General features: G+C 37.1%; 1 protein-coding gene across 1 annotated transcript in view; it reads right to left on the bottom strand.

The window, feature by feature from the left end:
• Positions 1-19,452, bottom strand: part of LOC124255357 (protein trachealess-like) — an 89,708-nt gene that overhangs the window by 49,611 nt on the left and 20,645 nt on the right. Inside the window, exon 4 of the mRNA XM_046689254.1 lies at positions 1,269-1,507. Within this exon, the coding sequence (XP_046545210.1) occupies positions 1,269-1,507 (239 nt within the window). The remainder of the gene's footprint in view (positions 1-1,268; positions 1,508-19,452) is intronic.

Below are 19,452 nucleotides of genomic sequence, written 5' to 3' on the forward strand. Positions count from 1 at the left end.
TCTGCTTTGAGATACCAACTGATTGTTCTGCATGTTTATAAGGGACAGTCGGTGATTTCAATATGGTAATAGGGTCTGATATGTATAATGTGATGACTGTAAATTGGACAACGACCCGTGTTGTAAAAAGTTTGTGTTAGCCATCTAAATGTGAATATAATATTTGTATGTAAAGAAATTCTCTCAGATATCATTAACCAAATGATATTTCATTCAAAAATGTCTTCTAAAAACACAAATATTAGATGGAAAAATCTACAATTTGGTTGTGAAAACTTTGGTTCACCTGCACTAGGAATAAGTGCTATGACATTCATAATTTGCATTCTCTAAAAAGGGTTGCGATTGTCATAGTGCTAAGATCGTTTTGTACAAATGGGCCCCGTTCTGTCATTACCAAAAGTGGTAAGGCCATTGAAAGTAAAACAAACAAATGAAGACCTTCAGGGCAGTGGGATAGCCAAGTAGTTAAAGTGTCCACTCATTACATGGAGGGCCAAGGTTCGATTCCCTGCATGGGTAAAATGTGCTTTGCCAATTACTGTTGATCCTCACTATGATGTTCCTGGAATATTGCTAAGAGCAGCGTTCGAAATACCTGCCTGCCCGACCGCTCAGGACAGGATATTTTCAGCACGGACTGCCAGATTATCAAATTCACCTGCCCGACGGTTGGGTTAAAATTTGGACATGTATATGAAGATATTCATCATATTTCAGGATAATAAATCATTATTAATTCAAATAAATTTATTAAAATAAATGATGAATTCCAATTGGATGATAAACTCTGTTGCTTGTCAAACCTAAATTATTTGTGGGCAGATCGTTTTGGTCAGGGCTGGCAAGTTTTACATCCAACCAGCCCTGTGGTCTGGCTGAAATTTTGGGGAGTTTCATACCCTGCCAAGAGCAGCGTTAAAACTGCACAGTTACTCAAAATAAATCCTGCTTTGACTGAAAACTTAAAGAAGATTATTTATAAATTATCATGGGATTTTATGTTTTTTAGGGGGGGCATTACATGTTTTCAGACACGCGTTATAATGAGGTGGATTGCATTACATAAACCTAGCAAATATTCGAATGATGGCTTGTGTTTAAGATAAAGTCATCTTATATAAGTTACTGAGATCTTTTTACAATTGTTCACATGATTAGTGGGAAAACAAAGACTGTTCATGTGTCCGAAAACCCATAACACAAGGATAATCTCTCACGACTCATATAATTTATTCTAAAGGTCCTATGAGTGCTTCTAGCCTCACCTTTCACAGATTTATTAGGTGGTGGACCATCTCTAACCCATGGAGGATCTCCATGGCCTGAGAAGTCTCGAAGTTTGAGATAGCTGATGGAGAGCCGGATGATAGATGCCTTGTCCAACTGGCTTGTGATGGCTCCCGGCAGGGGAAGTAACTTGGCCAACTCATAGAACTCATAGTTTTCCTTCCCACGGCGGGACCGCGCTGCATCTCGTGATTTCTCCTTCCTCATCTCTAGGATACTGGAAACAATGACAATATTTTATGTACTATATCCTACATGTCATAACAACTACTGTTATATATTACATGTATATTGCAAGTAACGACATTGCTCTGTACACCAAAATTTGATCATGCATACAAGAAGCTGTGAATTTTTACTCGATAAAGAACAAGCGATGTCGAAAGTCTGTCTATGCTTAACCACTGTTGCTGACCAGGTACATTCAAAGGGAACTGAAAGCAACATACTGTGAAGAAATAATCATGATGATGACATACTGACTGACTGAGTTTGGTTTTACGCCGCTTTTAGCAATATTCTAGCAACATCACGGCGGGGACACCAGAAATGGGCTTCACACATTGTACCCATGTGGGGAATGATGACATAAGTTTGTAACTTGAGCAAGTATACATAAGCTATTAACTTCAATATGTATACATAATGTTGTAACTTAAACAAGTATACGTAACTTTGAACCTAAAACATCCATAAAGTAAACAAGTAGATGATGTTATAACAGATCAAGCACATAAAATCTGCCATGAAAAAGTGGAAGATTCTTTATTTTGACATGTTGAAATGCCCAGTAAACAGGCATAACATCAAACCCAGCGTTCAAATGTATGCTGTCATGTATGTTAAGTTTCTGTAGAGGTTAAACACATCCCCGTTATGTGTCAGTGTTTGTTGTATCGTCCTTTCACTTACTGTGTTTACCATCTACAACCTGCGTGATGATGAAAGAGAAGGAACTCCTCACACCAGGTGGTGTGGTGAGTTTGCAGTAGACCTGGCAAATGTGTGTCAAGGATGTCCCAGGTGAAAGATAAAAGCAACATTATCTCCTATGGCAGCACCCACTACATGTGACTTTATCAAGTCCGATGTCACATGAAAGACAGTGACAACTTTATTACAACCTCTGACACAAATGCCTTCAGCTAATTGGTGAAATGATCAGTGTACACAAGGTTATAGAGTTGAAACGACTTCTTTCAACGGGAACATGCTAAATCTGCTGGAATGAGTGAGTGAGTGAGTTCAGTTTTACGCCGCTTTTAACAATATTCCAGCTATATCATGGTGGGGGACACCAGAAATGGGCTTCACACATTGTACCCATGTGGGGAATCGAACCCGGGTCTTCGGCGTGATGAGCGAATGCTTTAACCACTAGGTTACCCCACCGCCCAAATCTGCTGGAACTTAGATTAACAGCTTTACTCTCTGAATTGTAACCTGTACATTTCTTTTACAAGTATGAACACTTTTTCATATTAGAAACCGTTCAAAATTTATGGCTAGGGGGTGATGATGATATTTATGGAAAAGCATCCCCAATTAATGTACAAAGTAAGTCCCCCCATGTCATGTACAAATATACAAATAAAATGATGACTCTCCATAGTACATGTGAACAAAATTCACGACCCCCTACCTCCCCAGAACAAAATAAGTGACCCCCCTTAAAGTCATCATCACCTCAACCAGCCATAACTTATGAACAGCCCCTTACTTCTTCATTAATGTTTGTATCTATGGAGATATTACACATGCTTTCATATATCTTTTTAGGGCAATATCTGCACACTGTTCCTAAACCCTGAGATGAGCAAAAGAAAAGACATGGCCCTACAAATTCACAAGCACAGTGGACTAAACATTAAAAAATTATCTATCGAAAAGATTCTTTAATTATTTTGGGAGAAACAAACAATTACAGGTTTGTCTGAAATGCAAAACAAAAGGCAGAATTTTCACTCTCTGGGAAGGAAAAGAACTATGAAGTATTTTCTCCATAAAACATAGTTTTAACACATTTCAGTCACACCAGGTGTGACGTAACTACAGATCTAAACCTTGAAAGTATTTAAAAAGAATAACTGCCAGGTGCCAGTCATGAAATTTTAAAAAACTTTCATTAATTTGTTACATAGAAGCTTCAGAGGTCAGAAAGTGCATTTTATGATAATTTGTTCTAGAGCGTTAGCCTAGTGGTTAGAGCGTTCGCTCATCACGCCATTAAGACTCAGGTTCAATTCCCTCCATGGATACAATGTGTGAAGCCCATTTCTGGTGTTCCCCACCGTGATATTAGTATTATTACTGTAATATTGCTAAAAGCAGCGTAAAACTAAACTCACTCACTCTGCTTAATAAATATTATTCACAGAAACATAGTACAACATTTTTGTAATCACATCATAAAAATTACATAAATACTCACAAATACCCTCCTGGAGATTTATTTCTTGTGATCTAATAGATTAAGTAAAACTAAACAAAAATAAAGCTGCAGATTGTCTTGCACAAAAGCAGTAGAAGACTGCATGCATCAGTGGATCAAGGACATCTGAGCACATGGCTAATGTTTCAGGTTGTTGGAAGTCAGTAGCCTTCATCGATATATATGTTGTAACTTATGTGACAGCTGCTAGAAGCTGTCAGAAGTAAATGGCTTATTGACCAGCACAGATACATAAAAATTTGGCAATTATAAGATTATCTTTACAAAATATAAGCAATTTTCATATTTCATTATCTGTTCTGTATACTTAGGATTTTCACCTACGTTTGTAATGTGAAATATAATAATATGCTAACTAATATCTGAGTGAGTTGACAATGTGAATACCAGTACACGAACATGTTGTTTATAACAACTCTTTGAAACAATGAAAAGTGAAACTGGAAAACCTGAAAACTATTTGAAACAATGAAAAGTGAAAACCTGACAACTATTTCGAAAAACTGGCAACTATTTGAAACAATGAAAAGTGAAACTCGAAAAACTGGCGACTGTTTAGCCAATGAAGTGAATGGTTAAAGGCAAAGGAAAACACTACCAAAACACTGCCTGAACATCCACATGCATTGCATGGGACTCAACCCAAACAGTACTGGAATTTGTACTTATTGAGAAAGTGTAATCCCAAATATAACATATGTTGCATTTGACCACTTTCTAAATGGCATTGTGTAATCATAGCTTTCGGCCATGGGAGCCGTGCCAATTTACACTTATCAGGGGGGTACACAAAGTCTGCAGTATAGACTACCAGTTGTCCGACTTCCATTTTTTTGTGGAAGTTGCGCTGGCTGAGCAGGTTAGGCGGCTGACTTTGTGTGCTGGTGATTTGGTGCCTGACTCTGAGGGCGTGGGTTTGAATCCAGATGGGGCTTAACCCAAAAAGTACTAGAATTTGTACCTTACTGAGAAAGTGTAAACCCAAATATAACATATGTTGCATTTGACCACTTTCTAAATGGCACTGTGTAATCACTGCATGACAAGTACTGTCAATGATGATATAACATGGCTGATTCTAGATGTAGTTTTTTTCCTTAAGCTTTTATGATCTGAAATCATCAAAACAAATGGGGTATAGCTGGATTCTAAAAATGAAAATCATTTATCAGAAAAATTCTTTTGATCATGGAAAATGCTATGTCACCTTTATTTCAAATCATTAAGAAAACCCATATAAACAATGATGAAAAAGGCATGTGTTTCAAAATATATCCATCAATCCAGTCAGTGTTAATGGAAATGCCATTGCAATTATTGAGCAATACCTTAGCATTGATTTAGTGTCAAACATCCATCAAATAAAGTTCATGACATAGGCATTGACCATAGGCCTTTCCCCACCCCTCCCCTCACCCCACACGCACACTCACAATCCATGGTGAACCGCTCAATACACCAATGCGAAAGGTGACTCGAGTTGTAAAAACTACATGTCTATTGACACTTACTCATAAACGCTAATTCTGTTCCCAGTGACGGAAACAGAAAATGTTGCTACTTCCTTGGAGTGAGGCCTTGCACATGCCTGTCTCAGCTGAGTGCACTGATACGAGAATAAGTGCGACATTGACACCACTAACTGCTTCCTCTCAGCCCACATCGTCACCAGTTTTACCTCTTCTGGTGTCCGCTGATGTTCACAACAACAAAAGACGACCTAAAGCTACAAAACCAGACATTTTTATTGAGCTATATCTTCTTTATTGAATGCTTGCACCAGTGGTTAGTTTCTTGCCGTAAGCAAGATTGTCGTAGCTCATTTGACGAATGATGAATTGCAACACCAATACTCTTGGCAATGAGTTATTGACAGGAGGGTGGGCACCTCCTCCAAAGCAATCAATTTACATTGAAAACAAATGCTGTTGAGCTTGAATTATGGAAAGAAGTAAACTTTTTGTAAAGAGCTAGCTTTTTTGCTTGTCAGGGTACACAAATATCTCTTTACGAAGGCTGTTGTTTGTGTTTCAAGTAATTCAATAATAAAGTTCTGATGATACCTGGTAGTTGTTTCACATCATCAATTCTCAACAAGATCAATGGTAGCATTTAAGGACACATGTTCATGGGAACTTCTTTAGCGTGTGAGTGTCAGTTCAATTCAAGCTGTCTTCACACCATGCTTGCACAAACAATTCTCTTTATTTTCAAACATTCTATTCATTTTTGTTTCAGCCAAATATCAGCCAAGAAAACATGATATAATTTTATTGTACATAAAATGAAAAGAACTTTTAATTTTTTTACCAAAATAATATTTAGTATTGCACCAAATATTTGGAGATATTTGAATTGCAATAAATGTTCGCAACTGTTTATCATTGTTTTTACCAAAACCATATTTAGTTTTTCAACATATATTTGGAGATCTAAAATTTGAATAAACATGAAGATTATCACTACTATATACTGACCATAAAACCAAATGGATACCTTTGGTTATGACTTCATGTAATCAAAGCTTGGATTTATCTGTGATGTAACAAGTTTTTGAAAAACATCTGCTGCAGACCAGTAAGTCTGTGATCGATGTCTACGATTATCTCTCATGTACCTTAATTCTGCCAAATCACAATTTCTCCTTAGACAAATGAATTAATTTTTGTAAAAATACCTAGGTAATAAGGGAATATAGTGCCCAGAAATCCATCTAGGCACAAAAAGACAAAATACAGTAATGTTGACTGATGTATGTCGATACTAAACTAGAGCCTTTAAAAGACAAAGAGATACATTATCTTTTGTAGTAAGCCCTAAACAGCTATTAACTGTCACACATATGGATTTTATTTCCTTGAAAAATATGATCGATTTCATAGCAACAGACTAAATAGTTACAACAGAATTCAATTGTATGAATCCATCCTTCAGTCAGGTACAACATATTGTGATCAAATCTTCCAGTGTCCCCTGCCGTGATATTGCACAGTCAAATGTGGTATTATCGTTTGAAATGGCTCAATTACAATGTAACAATAGTGGCTGATGTAAGATTGTCTTGGTCATTCAGGACTGTTATTACATCAATAATTAAAGATGCTATATACACACAAAAAAGGAAGAGAATTATTGTACCCATAATTTTGAACCAGATTGGCTTATTTCAAATTTTGACTATCTGACTTGTCAAAAAATTATATCTTGGAATGTTTTATCTAAAGTTTCAATTTACTATTTACTAAGTTTGTTAATTCATTTTCATTAATACCTGAATTCACTGAAGGGATATTATGTAGTTCATTCTTAGACATAATACTCGGAATTGTTAATTTCCAAAATCCTGACTTCTCTTGAGGGTGTTTGTGCATTATGCTTAGGTGCGACTGTTCCCAAGACAATATGGTAGATCCAGAGAGTTGTCAAATGTTGTACACTATTCATATTACATGTTTAGATTGAGACAGATGCAAAAAGTTGTATACTCTGCTCGGTATATTTTATATCCAACCAGTTGCTAAATGTTGTACACCATGTATTACATGTTTAGATCCAGCCAGTTGCTAAAGGTTGTATGCACTATGTATTACATGTTTAGATCCAGCCAGTTGCTAAAGGTTGTATTCTCTGCATAATACATGTTTATATCCAACCAGTTGCTAAATGTTGTACACCATGTATTACATGTTTAGATCCAACCAGTTGCTAAAGGTTGTATGCACTATGTATCAAGTTTAGATCCAGCCAGTTGCTAAAGGTTGTATTCTCTGCATAATACATGTTTATATCCAACCAGTTGCTAAATGTTGTACACCATGTATTACATGTTTAGATTGAGACAGATGCAAAAAGTTGTATACTCTGCTCGGTATATTTTATATCCAACCAGTTGCTAAATGTTGTACACCATGTATTACATGTTTAGATCCAGCCAGTTGCTAAAGGTTGTATGCACTATGTATTACATGTTTAGATCCAGCCAGTTGCTAAAGGTTGTATTCTCTGCATAATACAAATTTATATCCAACCAGTTGCTAAATGTTGTACACCATGTATTACATGTTTAGATCCAGCCAGTTGCTAAAGGTTGTATTCTCTGCATAATACAAATTTATATCCAACCAGTTGCTAAATGTTGTACACCATGTATTACATGTTTAGATCCAGCCAGTTGCTAAAGGTTGTATGCACCATGTATTACATGTTTAGATCCAGCCAGTTGCTAAAGGTTGTATTCTCTGCATAATACAAATTTATATCCAACCAGTTGCTAAATGTTGTACACCATGTATTACATGTTTAGATCCAGCCAGTTGCTAAAGGTTGTATTCTCTGCATAATACAAATTTATATCCAACCAGTTGCTAAATGTTGTACACCATGTATTACATGTTTAGATCCAGCCAGTTGCTAAAGGTTGTATTCTCTGCATAATACAAATTTATATCCAACCAGTTGCTAAATGTTGTACACCATGTATTACATGTTTAGATCCAGCCAGTTGCTAAAGGTTGTATGCACTATGTATTACATGTTTAGATCCAGCCAGTTGCTAAAGGTTGTATTCTCTGCATAATACAAATTTATATCCAACCAGTTGCTAAATGTTGTACACCATGTATTACATGTTTAGATCCAGCCAGTTGCTAAAGGTTGTATGCACTATGTATTACATGTAAAGATCCAGAGAGTTGCTAAATGTTGTACACTCTGTGTAAAACATGTTTAGATTCAGACAAATGTGAAAAGTTGTACACTAAGCTTGTTACATATTTCGATCCAGAGAGTTGCCAAATGTTGTATACACTGCGTATTACATGTTTAGATCCGGAGTCAATATCACTGAATACTTTGTGTCTTGCATGTTTAGATCCACATCATCAGTTGTGATGATATTACTTGATATTCCATGTTTAGATCCAGCCAGCAGTGCTGTATACTATGTGTATTCCATGTTTAGATCCAGCCAGCAGTGTTGTATACTATGTGTATTCCATGTTTAGATCCAGCCAGCAGTGCTGTATATTATGTGTATTACATGTTTAGATCCAGCCAGCAGTGCTGTATACTATGTGTATTACATGTTTAGATCCAGCCAGCAGTGCTGTATACTATGTGTATTACATCTTTAGATCCAGCCAGCAGTGCTGTATACTATGTGTATTACATGTTTAGATCCAGCCAGCAGTGCTGTATATGTATGTGTATTACATGTTTAGATCCAGCCAGCAGTGCTGTATACTATGTATTACATGTTTAGATCCAGCCAGCAGTGCTGCTAAATGTTGTATACACTATGTATTACATCTTTAGATCCAGCCAGCAGTGCTGTATACTATGTGTATTACATGTTTAGATCCAGCCAGCAGTGCTGTATGTTGTACTATGTATTACATCTTTAGATCCAGCCAGCAGTGCTGTATACTATGTGTATTACATGTTTAGACCCATGTTTAGCCAGCAGTGCTGTATACTATCCATGTATTACATGTTTTTAGACCCAGCCAGCAGTGCTGTATACTATGTGTATTCCATGTTTAGACCCAGCCAGCAGTGCTGTATACTATGTGTATTACATGTTTAGATCCAGCCAGCAGTGCTGTATATGTGTATTCCATGTTTATTCCATGTTTAGATTCCAGCCAGACCCAGCCAGCAGTGCTGTATACTATGTGTATTACATGTTTAGACCCAGCCAGCAGTGCTGTATACTATGTGTATTACATGTTTAGACCCAGCCAGCAGTGCTGTATACTATGTGTATTCCATGTTTAGATCCAGCCAGCAGTGCTGTATACTATGTGTATTACATGTTTAGATCCAGCCAGTAGTGCTGTATACTATGTGTATTCCATGTTTAGACCCAGCCAGCAGTGCTGTATACTATGTGTATTACATGTGTATTCCAGCCAGCAGTGCTGTATACTATGTGTATTCCATGTTTAGACCCAGCAGCAGTGCTGTATACTACTGTGTATTACATGTTTAGACCCAGCCAGCAGTGCTGTATACTATGTGTATTCCATGTTTAGACCCAGCCAGCAGTGCTGTATACTATGTGTATTACATGTTTAGACCCAGCCAGCAGTGCTGTATACTATGTGTATTCCATGTTTAGACATCCAGCCAGCAGTGCTGTATACTATGTGTATTACATGTTTAGATCCAGCCAGCAGTGCTGTATACTATGTGTATTACATGTTTAGACCCAGCCAGCAGTGCTGTATACTATGTGTATTACATGTTTAGACCCAGCCAGCAGTGCTGTATACTATGTGTATTACATGTTTAGACCCAGCCAGCAGTGCTGTATACTATGTGTATTCCATGTTTAGACCCAGCCAGCAGTGCTGTATACTATGTGTATTCCATGTTTAGACCCAGCCCAGTATACTATGTGTGCTGTATACTATGTGTATTCCATGTTTAGACCCAGCCAGCAGTGCTGTATACTATGTGTATTCCATGTTTAGATCCAGCCAGCAGTGCTGTATACTATGTGTATTCCATGTTTAGATCCAGCCAGCAGTGCTGTATACTATGTGTATTCCATGTTTAGACCCAGCCAGCAGTGCTGTATACTATGTGTATTCCATGTTTAGACCCAGCCAGCAGTGCTGTATACTATGTGTATTCCATGTTTAGACCCAGCCAGCAGTGCTGTATACTATGTGTATTCCATGTGTTTAGACCCAGCCAGCAGTGCTGTATACTATGTGTATTACATGTTTAGACCCAGCCTAGTGCTGTATACTATGTGTATTTATGTGTTTAGACCCAGCCAGCAGTGCTGTATACTATGTGTATTCCATGTTTAGACCCAGCCAGCAGTGCTGTATACTATGTGTATTACATGTTTAGACCCAGCCAGCAGTGCTGTATACTATGTGTATTCCATGTTTAGACCCAGCCAGCAGTGCTGTATACTATGTGTATTCCATGTTTAGACCCAGCCAGCAGTGCTGTATACTATGTGTATTCCATGTTTAGACCCAGCCAGCAGTGCTGTATACTATGTGTATTACATGTTTAGACCCAGCCAGCAGTGCTGTATACTATGTGTATGTGTTTAGATCCAGCCACAGTGTTTAGACCCAGCCAGCAGTGCTGTATACTATGTGTATTCCATGTTTAGACCCAGCCAGCAGTGCTGTATACTATGTGTATTCCATGTTTAGACCCAGCCAGCAGTGCTGTATACTATGTGTATTACATGTTTAGACCCAGTCAGTCAGCATCTAGGCCTGGTCTCTTTCTAGATTTGATGGATGAGGAGAAAGAGCCACAGTCAACAATTTACAGGCATGAGGTACCTATGAATAAATTTCCTATCCAACTGGCATCGAGAAATCAAGTTGATCCTTGGACTAGAGAAATGTGATTGATGGTTCTCATATGGATGGGATTTGCTTTTTAATCAATCAGTGAGCTAAGTGGCTCTCGGATTATTTGGCAGTGAGCGAGCGCGCAAGAAGGAAAGGCAATGCAACCTTTCGGAAAATGAAAAAAGATTGTCCATTCATGATAACTGTCTGGGTCACTTGTGTGTCCATCTTTTTATCCTCCAATAAAAATGATACACTTATTATGACATAACCCATCCCTTTCATCCTGACTGAGAAAATTCAGTGACATATGTGATACATATACAAGGAACTACCATAAAATAGACATTCAAGAAATTCAATTTCGAGAAAAAGCACCTTTATGATCAACCTTGATGTCAAGTAAGGTTTTTGTTTGAGTAAATTCAATAAACATAACCTATAGAAGCAATATTTGCAAGAAAATTGTTTGATTTTTTAAAAGTTTTTATTTGAATATGTGGCTTTAGAAAATATCTATGTAAAAAGAATTCTATCAACCATTTATGCATTGCTGAATAGGATTATTACATGTTTAGATAAAACGTAANTAACCTGAGTACTGCTGACAATGTAGGAAAAGGAGTGAAGTGAGTGAGGAGTGAGTGAGTGAGTGAGTGAGTGAGTGAGTGAGTGAGTGAGTGAGTGAGATATTCATTTTAATGAAATAAAATGGGCTTCAAATAGGAACATGAGTTTTTATAATAATGCTTAATGTTCGAAAGGGACTCAGTAAATACAGAGGTAACTAATAGGTGTCAACAATGTTATTTTTAGGATAATGTTTTCAAAGTTGGAATATGGGATCAAGGTTTGTTTACACTGATACTTTGACAAAACATTTAGATTAAACACTGTTTCAATAACGATAACTATTGAATGTTTTGGTTTTGCATTTTGGTTTCATATTTTTAAGATATCAGTGATATATAATTTTAATACTTCATGCATTAATGTACATTTAATGAATAACTACCTGTTTCTTATAGTTATTTTAGTTTAAAAATACAACATTATTACATTGTTAAGCATTATTTGATGCCCATGACAAAACATGGACATGGGAACTGCGTTGACAATCTAGAACTATAATCAGGGTCACCTGTGATTCAGACCCTTTGTGACCTGTGAAGATCTGGGTTTGGATTGGTCTTCAGTAACCCATGCTTGTCGTAAGAGGCGACTAACGGGATCGGGTGGTCAGCCTCACTGACTTGGTTGACACATGTCATCAGTTTCCAATTGCGTAGATTGATGCTCATGCTGATGATCGCTGGATTGTCTGGTCCAGACTCAATTATTTACAGACCACCGCCATATAGCTGGAATATTTCCGAGTGTGGCGTAAAACTAAACTCACTCACTCAATGGACTTTGCACACCAAACTGCAGTGTCTTAGAAGACAAGAATCCCCACCAGTATCTGTACAATCAATGCAAGTAGATGTTATACATAATCAGAGGCCATATATTGGTATATGGGATCTGATTCAATGCAATGTTTTACTATAAGGTAAGGGTGTGTGACTGTTTATTGGTTTTGTGTTGTGAATTACGGAATATCAGTGAAATATCATTTCATTTGATTTGGAAGACACATTCATGTAAAAGTATCACATTTGATAATAAGTTTTTAATTTTAAAATAACATTAAAATTAAAATCTGAATTTTATGAGAAATGTTTTGAGACACGTTCTGTTGAATCACCTCTGTAAAGTCTCTACATCACTGACCACACTAATTCTGTGATGTTTGTTTCTATCAATATCAAAGCACCTTCAAATTATACTAAATCAAGTCTAACTTTGTTCATCATACTCATCAACAAATCAACATTTAGATTCAAGACAAATCTCTCTCTGTTAGATCCACACTGAAGAGTCCCCCCAAAAGCATATGTGAATGCTTCATTAAACAGACTCTGTACATAGAACCTTTACACATTAATGAATTTGTTTTTTATTAACAACCCTTCTCTGAGCAAGATAAGCAATTATATCTAGCTTGAAGACTGCAAATCACACATGCTGCGTTTAAAATAAACTAAAGGAAGGCATATCCTCTCTCGGTATGAAGATGATACACAATGCAAGAATACATCACACACTGCATGGGGTATATCACATGAGGCATGGGGTATATCACACAATGCATGGGGTATATCACATGAGGCATGGGGTATATCACACAATGCATGGGGTATATCACATGAGGCATGGATACATCACACAATGCATGGGGTATATCACACAATGCATGGGGTATATCACATGAGGCATGGATACATCACACAATGCATGGGATATATCACACAATGCATTGGGTATATCACATGAGACATGGATACATCACACAATGCATGGGGTATATCACATGAGGCATGGATACATCACACAATGCATGGGGTATATCACACAAGGCATGGATACATCACACAATGCATGGGGTATATCACATGAGGCATAGATACATCACACAATGCATGGGTAATATCACACAATGCATTGGGTATATCACATGAGGCATGGATACATCACACAATGCATGGGGTATATCACACGAGGCATGGATACATCACACAATGCATGGGGTATATCACATGAGGCATGGATACATCACACAATGCATGGGGTATATCACATGAGGCATGGATACATCACACAATGCATGGGGTATATCACACAAGGCATGGATACATCACACAATGCATGGGGTATATCACATGAGGCATAGATACATCACACAATGCATGGGTAATATCACACAATGCATTGGGTATATCACATGAGGCATGGATACATCACACAATGCATGGGGTATATCACACAATGCATGGGGTATATCACACAAGGCATGGATACATCACACAATGCATGGGGTATATCACATGAGGCATGGATACATCACACAATGCATGGGATATATCACACAATGCATTGGGTATATCACATGAGGCATGGATACATCACACAATGCATGGGGTATATCACATGAGGCATGGATACATCACACAATGCATGGGGTATATCACACGAGGCATGGATACATCACACAATGCATGGGGTATATCACATGAGGCATAGATACATCACACAATGCATGGGTAATATCACACGAGGCATGGATACATTACACAATGCATGCGTACATCACACAGGATGTATGAATACTGTACTAATACATCACATTGAGTGAAATGATCACACACACACACACTGTATTAATACTGACTGACTGAGTTTAGTTTTACGCTGCTTTTAGCAATATTCAAGCAATGTCACGGCCGGGGACACCAGAAATGGGCTTCACACATTGTGCCCATGTGGGGAATCGAACCCGGGTCTTCGGCGTGACGAGCCTACGCTTTAACCACTAGGCTACCCAACCGCCCCTGTATTAATACATCACACTGAGTAAAGACATCACATACTGTATTAATACATCACACAATGTGTGAAGACATCACATCACCAATAATGACAAAACATCTGAAGCCCCGTTAAGAACATGGTCAGAGGTTTCCCAGCATTCACCGGGAGCCATGATCTCCACTTCTTCTAACTTCTTCAGATTACTGGTTCTGTAACATCTCCGGCCAATAAACAATTCATTAACATAAGAAGGATGAGCACGTCACAAAAACCACATGAAACTTCAGTCACCTGTCCACCAGTTATGTAACACTTTAACCCCATGTTTACTCAGTCAAGAAAACATGGAGACATTTTTACACAGATCATTTTTCACACCAGGTTTAAGATTGTCGGTATGCATGTTGATCTTCAGTTCATTTCCTACCTCGATGACATGCTGTGTATCACAAGAAGTTTACGCACAGCTCGATGACAGAACACAACACATCGTCTCTGTTCTCACAATCCCCGGAAGTAACCATGATGGATCAGGCCAACCTTTTACAGCCACGAGACGCCACAGAATAACATTCTCATTTCAAAAATCCCTTTTGATGTTAACATTTCTGGTGTTGTTACAGCGTTGCCACTCTCTCTCTCTCTTTCCCTCCCTCCCTCCCTCTCCTCCTCTCTCTCTCTCTCTCACACACACACAAGAACACAAGTACACATGCAAGCTTCACTAAGATAAGCCTTTATTAATCTTTCCAGACATGCGTGTGCAGACACACTTACATACATACACACAGACACTCATACACATGCAAGCATGGACACATATATAAGCCTTTATTAATCAATGCACACATGCGTGCGCACACACACACACAAATGCAGACATGCACAGACACGCAATTACAGATACGAAAATAATCCTGAATTAATCTTTGCACAAATGCATGCAAACACACTCACATGCAAATATGTACATACACATGCAAGCTCAGACTCAAATATAAGTGAGTGAGTATGGTTTTAGGCCTGCTTTTAGCAATATTCCAGCAATATCACAGCAGGGGACATCAGAAATGGGCTTCATACATTGTACCCATGTGGGTATCAAACCCAGGTCTTCGGCGTGACGGAGTGAATGCTTTGGTTGAGTCCCATTTGGCCTACATCCCATTTCACCTACAGTAAACATGTAGGCGAATAGAGAATAGAAAATGCACCCCTATTGAGAGAATGGACTTGACTTAGTGGAATTAAGGAAGGTCAGTTTCACAATGTATGAGTAAAAAGATAAGTATATCATTGTCTTTAAAAGGAGTCAACTTATAATCTGTGTTTATATAAGCAATTGGCTTAAGGATTACGGCTATGAAGATCAAAAGTAGCAGTGACATACTTACAACAGTTTGTGATTATAAACAAATATTAATCATTATGTTGCTACATACTGGAAGTGTGTGATCTAGGGATGTAAAGGAAGATGCAGCACCATAATGGTCTGAAAAAACTTGTGGGAAAACACCATCCGAACATTTATGAATTCATAACAGCTATCAAGAACATTGAATCCACCAACAAGATCACTCTCCTTCAGAATGACCATGGTGCAACAACTCGGCCACGCTCATGAGCTTACAGAGATCTTGACCAGTGTCTCAACCGACTAAGACAACAACTTGAAAGTGGAAGATCACCTATTCAGCTCCTGGACGCAGCAGGTCACTTATTGAAGCTTCAATAAACTCAGACATCCATGAACTCAAGTACAGTGTACTAGTTAACAGCCAGTGTTATTTTGATTATTGTATTATATTGTACTATGATTTGCTGCGAATAAAAAACATGAAAGAAGAACAATTTTTTTTATTTTAATGCAAAAAGCCATGTTGTCTACATGTGCTATTAATCAAATAAAGGAAAACTAGGGGAGATTCCATTTATATCTGAAGGGGTAAACTTATTACTCATGCATGAAATAACAGTCTGAATTGAATTGTTGTTTTAAGACTGTAGGCGAAACGGGATGTTGGCGAAATGGGAACATGTCGAATGCTTTAACCACGGGACTACCCCCACCTCCCTGTATTTACATGAAAATATAACATTGATATTTCACTCATGTGAATCACTTATGACAGAGCTATTATCAGTCTGCTTCTGAGACAGTCTGGCTTTCAGAACTGTGACAAAGTGCACACACATTCACTATTACACAAGATGCCCAAACACTTATTGTTAAAACTATTCTTGTACAGTCAAAGAATTTAGTTTCATGGCTATCACAAATATTCAAGCAATAACTCGTGATGATGGTCAAGTGCAGAGGCCAAATCATGACATGGCAGCTAATTAGATGTTTTATCATAAGGACAAAAGTGATAAAAACATTAATCATTCAACTTCTCTGAACTGTACTGTGAGAAAAAGTGATACATGTATGATTAAAAAATTCAGTTTAATCAACATTCAAAAACAGAAAAAAGTGTTGAGGTTCTCTTTGAATTACCCCTAGAGGATTCTCCTCATTTTTCTCTATTAGTTAAATGTTCAAGTCACTAAAATGCAGCACAAAATGTGGATGTTTTTCTCAAAAGAGCCATCTTGCCCAGTCTTATTATTCAAGTTTCAATGGTGCTCAAATCAGAGGCAGATCTTGATGGGGGTATTTGGCATATCATAGTTTTAAACAAACTGACCTAAAAGAAGATATACATTGCAAATGATAATTCCTGAATCTAGCTTTATAGATACAGAAACATTCATGACATGGTTTTGTACATCCCAGTCAGTCACAGGAAGCCTTTCCTACAACAGCCAATGTGCTTGTGATGCCTCAAACATTTAAAACACTTACTGTCTTTATCAACCATGTGCAGTTTCATCTCTCAGGATTACATGCAATTTATACATGTTATGTTAAATTTATTATCATTTTATACACTTTAAGACCTAGTAAATATATATGTGTATGAAGAGTTACAAAGAACACATGTAATCTTGGCTTTAATAACTGCACAACATTGTGTACCTTAACAAACTGATAACTGACTGCATTGATCAAATTTAGGAATATTGATACTGTATTGATACAAATTTATGAACATCAAGATTTTATTGAAACAAATTTATAATTATCAACATTAAATAATTATTTCACTGTCATGGAACATTTACATTGATAAGATTACCATGTCAAGGACAGACCAAAAAAGGAAATAAGTTCAATTCTAAATGATGGATCAGCCTAGTTTATATTCAGCATCAGTTTGGAGATTTGTTATATCAATACTAAAATTTCAAATCACCACTGCCTCTATGTACTTGTAAAGTAAAAATAGAGATCATCTATTACATCGATTCCCACTCCCCTTAGCCAAATCGAAGCAACATGATGCTTAAAACAAAATACTGAGCACACCAATTATCATTTTCATTTTAGTTCATGCCAATGAAAGTTTCGTAATTATTAAAATAAATTGAATTTCAATTTACACACCACGACTTGGTCAAACCATTTCAGATTTAAGAAATGAAATATTATCATGACAACTATTAGTTCTTAAAGAATATCCCATATTTCCAAAGCATCGCCAATATTGAAAACATCAAGACTAGCAAACCCATTATTATTTTCATTTTTGTTCATGCCTGTGAAAGTTTCTGTAACCTATTAAAATAAATTGAATTCAAATTTACACACTGCGTCTTGGTCAAACCATTTCAGATTTAAGAAACATTAACATGACAACTATTTGTGATTAAAGAATATACATGTTACAAAGCATCGCAAAGATTGAAAACATCAAGACTAGGAAACCCATCATTATTTTCATTTTAGCTCATGTTGCTGAAAGTTCTGTAATTTATTAAAATGAACTGAATTTAAAATGAACTGAATGTAAATTTACACACAGGGACTTTCTCAAACCATTTCAGATTTAAGAAACATTACCATGACAACAATTAGTCCTTGAAGAATATCCCGTATTTTAAAGCATCGTAAATATTGAAAACATCAAGACTAGCAAACCCATTATTATTTTCATTTTAGTTCATGCCACTGAAAGTTTCTGTAAATTATTAAAATATATTGAATTTAAATTTACAAACAGGGACTTGCTCAAAACATTTCAGATATAAGAAATATTACCGTGACAACTAAAAGTCCTTACAGAATATCACATATTTCCAAAGCTTCCCAACTAATAAAATCATCAAGAATGAACAGAACCCAAACTGGCAGTGAAGTACAATCAACCTCAAAGCAACAACATCATTAGCACTGACAAAAAATGTTGTCATGGCTCTAGATTAATTTTCAAGCAAAACCAATATTTCAAAACTAATCTGTTAATATAAACCAATTTGAACAGGACTCACCAGGAATGTTGAAATTTGGGTTCAAAACGAGCAGAAGCAGTGCAGTTGGCCAACACATGAAACATTCTCGATACCACCACCCTGGTTGACAGACAATTCTGACCTGCTTACTATCATCCAACATAAACCGTCTTCCCCAAAATGACATTCCCTTCCGCTCTTAACTTATATGCTTATGGACAAAATCCCTCCGGTCAACCATGTGATAAATTCGCCTCGGATGACTCCAAGATCCAACAACACTTGATTAGTGTTCGTTTTCTTACTTAATTCACAAATTTAAGTGTTGGGAAGTATTTTCGACCTAAGCCCTAATCAAGTGATGCCATTACTCAGAATAAATGCTGCCATATTCTCCACAATATCTATCTGTATTTCACTCCATTACCACACCAGAAACAGAAGGGTTGGAGCGTTCACTTCATTTTCAGCTCCTGATTAGATTAGTATGGTCTCTAACAAGCTGGTAATTTATTTCCACTCTATTTCAATAATTGAGTAATTAGATTATTCAGATAGTTTGTATGTTGATAAACTAATTTCACACACAAAGACGTGAATTTGTTCGGAGGCCGCTGCGGCTCTAGGGACATCGAGGAC

The sequence above is a fragment of the Haliotis rubra genome, unplaced genomic scaffold (assembly GCF_003918875.1).
Source record: "Haliotis rubra isolate DU_JTF1 unplaced genomic scaffold, ASM391887v1 Scf6, whole genome shotgun sequence".
Taxonomy (NCBI): domain Eukaryota; kingdom Metazoa; phylum Mollusca; class Gastropoda; order Lepetellida; family Haliotidae; genus Haliotis; species Haliotis rubra.